General features: G+C 44.8%; 1 protein-coding gene across 1 annotated transcript in view; it reads right to left on the bottom strand.

Moving 5' to 3' along the window:
- Positions 1–9,563, bottom strand: part of setbp1 (SET binding protein 1) — a 30,896-nt gene extending 21,333 nt beyond the window's left edge. Inside the window, exons 1-2 of the mRNA XM_015972547.3 lie at positions 9,367–9,563; positions 2,245–2,836 (exon numbers count right to left, since the gene is read on the bottom strand). Of these exons, the coding sequence (XP_015828033.3) occupies positions 2,245–2,679 (435 nt within the window). The 5' untranslated portion in view covers positions 2,680–2,836; positions 9,367–9,563. The remainder of the gene's footprint in view (positions 1–2,244; positions 2,837–9,366) is intronic.
- Between the last annotated feature and the right edge of the window lie 218 nt (positions 9,564–9,781).

Raw genomic sequence — 9,781 nt, 5'->3', positions numbered from 1 at the left:
AAAAATAAAGAAATAACAATTTTGATTACCTGTCCACTGTAGTGACCATTATGCATCAAAGGGTTAAAGGGACATTTCTGTCTTAATGGATTTCTATTGTACCCTGCCTCTCCCCCTCTCCTATTCACCACACTACCACACGCAAATACACACCCCCTCAGAGGGGGCCCCTTAACCAGGCTCTCCATATGCCTGACCTCCACCTCCTTTCTCCTCCTCCTCCTCCTCCTCCTCTTCCTACAACCCCCGTCTCCTTTTCCCTGCTCCCGCTCTGGCTTCTGCTCTGTTGCTGCTGCCACCGCTACCCCATGTTGCCATCTGCTATGAGACAAGAGAGGCTAAAAGAGTGCGTGAAAAGAGGAAGACTTGAGTGGAAGAAAAGATGGCAGGGACAAGTGTGGAAAGAGAGATAGATAAAGAGATAAAGAGCGGGAAAGAGTAGATGGACACAATACAGCAGAGAGAGGAGAGGCTGCCCATCTGCTCCCCACCTTCACCTCCCCTCCCCTTCGGACACACAGCATCACACACACCACAAAGAGAGTATTTAACCCCAACACACACACTCACTCACACACACACACACACACACACACACACACACACACACACACACACACACACACACACACACACACACACAGAAGCCAAGGCAGTCCGGCCTCTCTCTTTAACCCGTTCCTCTCCAGTGAGCCTGCTGGCGTTGCACCCTTGGGGTGGCAGGTGATGGCTGGATGGAGGGAAAGGATGTGAGGGGGGTGATGAGGGAGGTTGGGGGGTGGGGGTAATTGAGGCATAGAACAGAGGGGATGAAGGTCTGAAACTGATCTGAAACAACATCAACACATTCTCTGTTTCTCTTTCCTCCCTCCCTCCCCTCATCAAACCTCAGCAGACACCATCAGCTTTCCCTCCCGTCGCCATGACAACCCCTGTCAATCATCGTCCAAGTGGGGGGCTTACTAATTAGTGGCTGATGGCGCTAGATTATGAATGGCTGCCCAGACATCAGAGAGCTGCGGTCCACTGAGGGTTACACGTGGGTATAAACATGGACATTCTTCGATGGTAAACATTTCTTTTTCAGACTTTTATTCCAGAACAAAAAAAGCAGGTCAGCCAGTTCACTTTGTGAATGAAACGTAACAATTTTGATGTATGGCTAAGCAAATATCACCTTTTTAATTTTTATTTCCAAGTAAATATTCCAGAAACCTTAGTTATCAATCAAAAACACTTACATTTATTCTAGAGAACTAAAAGGATCCCTTAATTAATAAGTAAAAAAGATGAGATATGTTTATTCTGTCTTCTGAGATCTGAACTGACAGCATGACTGGCATGTGGGCTCTTAATTGGCTGAATGCTAATACATTTCCCTTCAAAAGCTGTCTGTAAAAACATGAAGAGACATAAACAAATGTTTTTGCACGCATTGTCTCACATGCACAGAAATATTGTCAGCTTCCTCGTGGACACTGACTCAATCTGACAGAATTAGGTGTGTGACAGATTCGAGCAAAATCCCAATTTAAATCATAATTTGTCAAAAAGCCACGATACTGATGAACAATCAAGGACAACACAACTCTGCCCCTTGTTGACAAAGTGACACCTTCAGTCCTGCTTGGCCTGTCGAGCTCAGTGCCACTGAGATGACGGCCAGGTTTGGACACACACACCACTGTGTAGGTCAACATGCCCCGCAAACACTAGATTCCCCCAAGGACCTGTACATACACGGTGTCACACACACCAAAAACCAGGTTGGAGCGGGAAGGGTGATGGAGGAGGGGCGGTGAAGGCTGTGAACCACGATGGCTGATTTCATTAAAGGAGGGAAAAGGAGACGGGAGGAAAGACGCATTGAAGAGAGGGGACAGGAGAGGTCTCTGTGTGTATGACCACAAATGGAGAGGGCAGACACCAGCTGTCACTTGCTTGTGTCAGCCCTATTCTCAGCTGCTGTGTGTGTGTGTGTGTGCGTGCGTGCGTGCGTGCGTGTGTGTGTGTGTGTGTGTGTGTGTGTGTGTGTGTGTGTGTGCCGCTGTGTGATCTCAGTCAGAGTGGTTTCAATTACAGAACAAACTTGGACTCTTTGTAAACCGAGCTTGGGGGACGATTGAGAATAGATACAGATGTTGAGATAGACAAAAGTTTTTTTACTCAGACTTCTTCTCATTTGTACTCGACATTTTAGAGCTGAATTCTAAAGGCATAAAAGTAGCAGGAATGACAACTTACCCTTTTTCTGGGGGGACCTCGTTCTTCATCCTTGGAACCCCGCCCTGCTCCTGCCCCGCCTCCTGCTCGCCCTTGTCGCCCTCCTTTGCCCTCTCCGGCTGGAGGTCTAATGGTCATCCTGATCTCCGGAGGGCAAATATAGTTCTCAAGGCTCTTGGGGGGCTTCTTGGTGCGCTTGGTGGTCTGTATCTTCAACTTTAGACTTCCTTCTTGGAAACTTGCTTCCTTGATGGAGAACTCCTGCTCCTCCATAAGGCCCTCCCCCTGCTCCTCTAATCCCTCCCCTTCACTGACAGCACCGTTAATCACATCGTCACTGTGTACCAACCCGATGCCCCCCGCCGCTCGTTGGTGCTCCTTGATTGGCCCCACCCTACCACCCTGAAGGTCCGCCTCTTTGGGTCGGGCTGGGCCAACCAGATCCCTTGGCTCCATCCACACTCCCGCCACAGCCAATCAGGATGGGGGAAGCTCTGGCAGCCAGCCAATAAAAAGATAGCGAGCAGGAGTCTGGTGGACTGGTTGAGGTTGTCAATCAGCTACTGAGGTTGTGTTGGTTGTCCCACAGGAACTGAGCGAAGCCAGGGACAGTCTGTAAAAAGAGAAGGTGAATGACGTGATTAAAAGAAGAAAAAGGGCAACATGTCCTCTCATCTCCACAGCTTCTGTTCCATTACCACCTCTCAGCACAGGCTTGTCCGCTGTCAACAACATCACTGGCTGCCTTTTAAACGTGAAGACAAACATGGGATCATCACAAGGCTGCAGAGGCATGCTGCCAGACTCACATTTGCATTTTGTACCTCACATAGACCGACAGATTTTCTGACACCCACCACCACTTTCCTTTTCTTTCCTTTTCTTCCAAACTTCATCCCAACAGCAGATCTGAAGCTGAGCCAAGCAGACACTCTAGTGATAGACGCAAAAGAAGACATTCCTTCCTTCCTGCTCTAAAGCCAACCTTAAGACAACTTAAAAAACAAAACTGACTTCTGTCTTTTTCCCCCCATCTTACCAGTAAATGAAGGAGGGAAGGAATCACAGTGGGGAGAGATGAAAACCAGCAAAGACGGAGGGAAGGAATCTAAATTCTTTCACCAGATGTGGTTTACGAGCTGGTCTGGAAAAACCGGCGTCTGAACTGTTTTACACACTCATGCAGCAGCATTGCTACACACATGCATTTAAAACCCGTCATGCACATAAATCCACATCCAAATGACAACGTTGCTGTCACGGGGCAAAGCCAAACCTCTACACCCATACTTAGAGAAAAGACTGCATCGCCGTTTCTGGGAAGATCAAGAGTTATCCTGTTTTGTTGCACATGTATTCAGCACATCATCACACACATGTGCGCACTTACAGAGGCCAACTTACACACAAGACTATAAACAGAAAGCAACCAAAACAAATACTAGACTACACGTCTTACTGCAGCTCCAGGGAATCCCAACACTCAATATGATACGAGGCATGACTGAGCTGGAAGTGAGGAATGCTGTCTCACATGCTGAGCTTTAGTCTGACACCGTTTACACTGGAGTGAACCCTGACTGGACTGCTATCTGCAGACAAGAGGCAGGTAAAAGCTTACCATAAAGACCTCTGTGAGAGCAGTGAAACCTGACATGGTCACTGTTGGTATTTTTGCCTTACCTGAATGTGTTTCCGCGGATTGCACAGCAGTGCCGGTCAGAGCTACCATGCAAACAGCTGATTCACATCATAATACCCAAAAGGCCTTGCTGCACATGGTTGGAGTGTGACTGAATAATCATAATCCACAGCGGTTTCAACAGTCTAGTTGGTGTAAAGCTGAATGCAAACAGTGTTTATTGGTATTATGATCATGAAAACTTGAGTCCCTGCAGTGTGCTGAAATTGTTACAGTTGTGTGAATTGTTGATGTTTGTTCAAACAGCAGTTTTGAATGTGTATACTTCCAAACTGCTATTTATTTGATCCTTAAATGGCAACAGTGATAAATGAATATTTAGTATTTTTACATAAGTATTTAACACATGCTAAAATAATCTAGCCTGAGTTTATTCTAAGTTATTATGCAGCATAAATAAAAAAAAATTTTTATGAAGCAGGGCTTTCCAAGACCGTCTCAAATGCCAAAACACAATTCCAAAAATCAAAGACGTGGCCTTTTGAAACATGGTGAAAGAGGAAAATAACGGTTTGTTTAAATTGTGGAAGAATCTCATCACACAGGACAGCTAATGAGCTTTTGACCCGAAGCAGTCTGGAGTTTATTAAGTCTTCACGAATGAAGGATAAATAAAAGAGACCGCTACTGAACAAAGACAAGACTAATGATTAATTAATAATCGCCATTGCTCTCATGTGGACAGAAAGCAATTTGCTTATAAACTAATTTAAAGCTCATAATGAAAAGATCATCTGACTAACAATAAAACATGAGAGGTTTTTTGTTCCTGAAAGACTTTGTTTTCTCTGATGCTCATGGCAGGCATCAAATAAACACCAAAGTCATGCGATTTTTATGGCTCAGTAAAAACATGTTGCCCAGAATTAAAAATAACTCTCTTTAAACTCTTTCTCAGCCATTGTGAAACATGTTTCTGTGTAAATTATACAATAAATCACAAAGTCACTTGTTGTTACTTACTTCCTGAAAGCCTTTATTTTGGAGAAACAGTGTGTACTTCCTTTAACAGCACTGATGCTTTAATCTGAAATTCCATAATGATTAATGCATATTAATTTCATACGTGTTACACAGCTGCCTGCTTTGCATTACAGTCATTTGCATGGAAATCGATGGTTATTTAAAAGTGTAAATATCTCCAGAAGCAGAAAAACCGAACACTTCCGGTGCATCTAGGAGTCCAGCAGCACTTACTTTGTAAAAATTCACATTGCATTGTGAATTTTTTGGGGTTTGAGCAACAACACACTTTGGCGTTGCCTGCTCTCTGACTAGCTGCTAGCTCATCAGTCCTGACAGAAGTAAGCTATTTCTTCAAACTGAGGTTATTCAGCAATTTTCAATTTCCACCTTAGCAAACTTCGTTATGTCAGAAACATGGATGTGATGGATACAGCCGGCTGTAATAAGAACTGATGAACTGGAGATGATGTATTAAGAACTCAGATTTGACACATGACCAAATCAAAAGCCAATATGAACCTGATAATGTAGCAAAAACTACAAGAATACAAAAGTATATTTTAAGAATTTGTTATTGTTACTAATGTTTCAGAATGAACATTTTCTAAATGTGTCAATATTTGTGTTCTGGGTAATCTGAGTGAATTTCTTAACTGGTTCCCATCTGTACAACACTGATTCACTTTCTTAAGGAATATCTTACCACTCAGAACTTAAAGCTGCTTTAGCGAATCTACAGAACAAGCTAGGTTTTGAACGCAAACAACGGTCACAGAACACTCACCGCGGGTTTCTTCCCTGAGATGCTTCTGCCAGAACCATAAACCCGCGATGCCAGAGGAAACGAGATAGCACTAAACACCAGTCGCCGCTCTCTAGGTCCAAACGTCTCTTGTTGTCCGTGCCTTCAAGTGGCGTTTTTTCTTTTTGGGACTAAAGTTGAAGTGGTAGCAGCCGGCTGTTTCTCCTTCTCTGACATCACTGAGCCGAGAACCTCTCACACCAGTGATGTTCTGTTGCAAAATACCCGAGTGTGTGATGATTGAAAGACCCAGAGAAGTACGGATGCGCGGCTTTCGTCCAAAAGCATCTATTGGTGAAGTATTTTTGACAAGGAGAGAACCACTTCATTAATTTTGTTCGTTTTTTTTTATCTCCACAATGTATTTATAGCTTTGAGATGTTAGAATGTTGTTAAGAGGCATGAAAAAACTGTTTAAGCTCATTTGTTTTCCAAATTTGCCACTGTAGCTTTAATTTACATTTCAGCTGATCTTTAGCAGGTATTTAAGTAAAAGAATGCATCAAATTCAAACGTTTTCTTCTACGGGCTAATATTATTTTCTTTTGTGGGCAATCTGCACATTATTAGTGGAAAGCTTTCTGGCAGCCTAAAATCTCGAATGTCAACGAACCTCTGATTTAACTTTTCCACTAAACGGTTTTCAAATCAGACACTGATTGCTGTAAAACCACACAGCAGCAACAGCCACCTCAGCGTGTTCACGCTGATACATAAATAAACCGGGCAATGTGATCGGTGTGATGGATCACCAATCTCAGAGGTGTTTTACATCCCCAACTAAGTACCGCAAGCTTCCAGGAACTTTAAAACATCATTCAGGAAAACTCCAAACCGCCAAAGTGGTCATTCAATAGCTTGTAAGTATTTAAGGTTTTTACTAGAATAACAGGATTTTCAGTTGGGTTAAGTTAGATCTCACATGCATGACCCCGTGTGGACCTTCAGGACCCTAATCCCAGTGCAGTGACTCGCTCTAGCGGTATGTGTGAAAGCCATCATGACTCTCATGTGACCTTGGACAATGACAGGAAAAGGAGAGATGCCAACCACAATGTGACGCACAGATCAAAAAAATGGGACTCTGGAGGAAACCCTTGTTTGGGTGGTGCCCGCAGGACAAAAATTATCGCCGAGCACGACAGCAGAGCAGTATTAGGCATTAGTACTGTTCTCATTCCAGGCTATTACAGTGTAAACTACTTAGCTGGGTCACGATTATGTCTCCTCCCTCCCTGTTCGCTGCTCTAAGCGGTGTTAGTACAGTTACTGGCAGGCGGAGAGTTTATGTAAGGCTGACCCCTCCACGGGCCTCCCTCACTTACTTAGCCTGAGCCTCTCCGTCTCCTCTCTCCTCTCCTCTACACACAAACACACTGATGTGCACACACACATACACACCTCAACTAGTCAGACAGCAGGCTGATTGTGAGAGGCCAGACTTGCTGCATAAATAGCTTTATTATGTTCTCAAAACTGCCAGCACTAACCAGCTTCGCTCTCAAATAGCATAAGGTCACTGCCTGCGCTGATGTGAGAGGCGAGTGGAAAGGAAAGAGCCTTGCAACATTTTGCCTCACCAACCATAATGATAAAACACCGATAATGCAATGCAGATGGGCAGAGGAGAGCTGGGGAGGGGTGAAGGTGAACAGAAGAGAAAATACTAAGGAGGAAAAAAGTGTTGGTGAGAAACAGAGACAGGAGGAGGGAAGGATGGCAGCAGAAACGCAACCTTTTAAGGCTGCATACCCAGCAGCTCAGTGCCTGAGGTGGACTCACAAATAGCTCTCTCTCTCTCACACACACACACACACACACACAGAGGCAGATGCATGCACACATTTACAGATTCAGGAGTGCTGCAAATGGCTGTTTGGTTTAAAGGGGTAAAAGATGTTTTAATGTCTGGCTACAGATGCTTATCTTAATGAGATCGTCTGCAAATTACCTTCTTCATTTGTCATTTTTTGCCTCCTTTTTTTCATTTAAGAGGATTCACACAAACCACTGTTTCAGGAAAGACTGGATGCAAAGGAATGGGCTGAGCCTAGAGAGAGTCAGTCCTCTGTCTCGGAGCACGACAAGGTGAAGAAAGCCATAAGAGTGATTATTCATGTGGAGATAGGACGTGGAGACTAACGTCCCTTTATCTCCATGGCTCAGTGTGGACGGCACAAGCAGGCAGCTAGAAGGACAATCATAAAACACCATGTGTAGGGGCAGCCATAATTGAAAATGATGGCCTTAAAGCTGCTGCATGCACACATGAACACGCGCGTGTGTGCACACACACACACACACACACACGTTCTGGGTGAGCCATATGCCAGGTAGCACTAAACCCATCCACACCTAACTACCCCGCACAAACAGATGAATGTTAAACCATTTTAACTGCAGCAGAAGCCACAAAATGGCTGTCAGCAAAAACACCTCCCCTACTCCCCAACTGTCTTCCTCCTTCCCCTCACCTCACCCCCCCCCCCAACCTCTGTTCTCTCCCTTCTTCTCTGTACTGCTTTCCTTTACCCTCCCTCCTCTTTCTGTGTGCTCTGCCAAAAGGTGCTCCAGTGCTGATATTCTGTTAACAGAGACTGCCAACAGTTAGATTTGTCCTTGGATCCTGTTCTCTCCCCCCTCTCCCCCCATCTCTCTCTCTCTGTGATCCTATTTCGACCCAAGGTATCCAGCTCAGAAGGGGATACACCTAATCGATTTCTCATGCTTTAATTTAAAGGTGGCACAAGCATCTTGTTACCTAATAGGGAGTTACAACAGCCAACTTGTATTTTTAATACCACCTAAAAAAATCACTGCCAGGTTTGAAGGGAGCTGGAACTGCTAACAAGACAAGATCGATGCATCACCTCCATTATCCATCCTTCATCCTCACCTGCTTTTTTTCCTTGTTTCCCCTCCACCTGATCACACACCTCTTATTTCCAGCTGCCTCTGTTCTTCATCTCAGGCCCTTTTATCACACAGAGCTCATTTCCACAACTTCACTCCCGCATAAGTGAGGGATCTGATTCTCATTTCTACACGTTTTATCAGCATGGAGCTGTTGTGTTGCATGAAGTTTAAAGCTGCTGATTACTTCTGCATACTCACGGTCCACTTGATTCAACCTGACGTTCTGACACCTGTGTGAAAATGATCACTTATAAACCCAGATTAAAGCTGGATCCCAGTTTGACACATCTGTGCCAAAACAAGGATCTGTGGATAGCAAAATTGAAATGTATGCAAAACACATCAAATATAAACTTCTGCATTTGGAATTTTATGGACCAGAAAAGCAATAAAACCAAAAGCAGTAAAAAGAAAATCCCATTTGTTTAGATCCCATGATCTGAGGTGCATTATCAATAAAGTCAGTGAGGATGAAGAAAGACCATCTCCATGAGAAGCAGTCTGATCCAAGCGCTAAGCGCTGGTCTTGGATCAGCCTGGTGCGCACAGCCATGGGTGATGGGTGTTTTGATGCCATGTGACTACCAACCACCTCTCATGTTTGATCCATGCAGACAAAAATGGAACTATATCTACTGGTCTGGGTGGTCAACAGAGTCAGACAAGTAAAGGTCTAAATGTGCACACACACACATGAAAACATGGAGAAGAGGTGTGTTCAGGTGTGGAATGTGTCCAGTCAACCGGGACTACTTACCCATGTCTAATGTTGTCACACAGTCGGCTCTAGCGTGTGAATATTTTATCAAGATCATTTACAATCCATTTAGCCAAGACACATTTTACACAAGCGACGGGATGGGATGACAGCCTCCCGGGGAGCTGTCAAACGGTGCCAGAATATATGGAGGCTTGTTTTTTTTTTTCCTGACAGAAAACCCCGGGGAAAATGGCGTCAACGGATGGAACAAAATAGGATTCGCTGTCGATTGGATGACAGAAGGTGGTCGCACAAAAAAAAAAAAAAAAGAATCCAAGAGGAAACTTGTGTCCAGGTGATCGGAGGAACGGGAGCCCCAGAGAGAGGCCCCTGCGGATAGAGCGCAGAGGAGCCGCAGCGGTGCGGGGTGCGCGTCCGGAGCCTTGCGGGACCGTTCGGGAAGCTGCGCGGC

Source organism: Nothobranchius furzeri, chromosome 17 (assembly GCF_043380555.1).
Source record: "Nothobranchius furzeri strain GRZ-AD chromosome 17, NfurGRZ-RIMD1, whole genome shotgun sequence".
NCBI lineage: Eukaryota > Metazoa > Chordata > Actinopteri > Cyprinodontiformes > Nothobranchiidae > Nothobranchius > Nothobranchius furzeri.
Note: the sequence above shows the minus strand (reverse complement) of the source record. Positions and strands in the feature narration are given on the sequence as shown.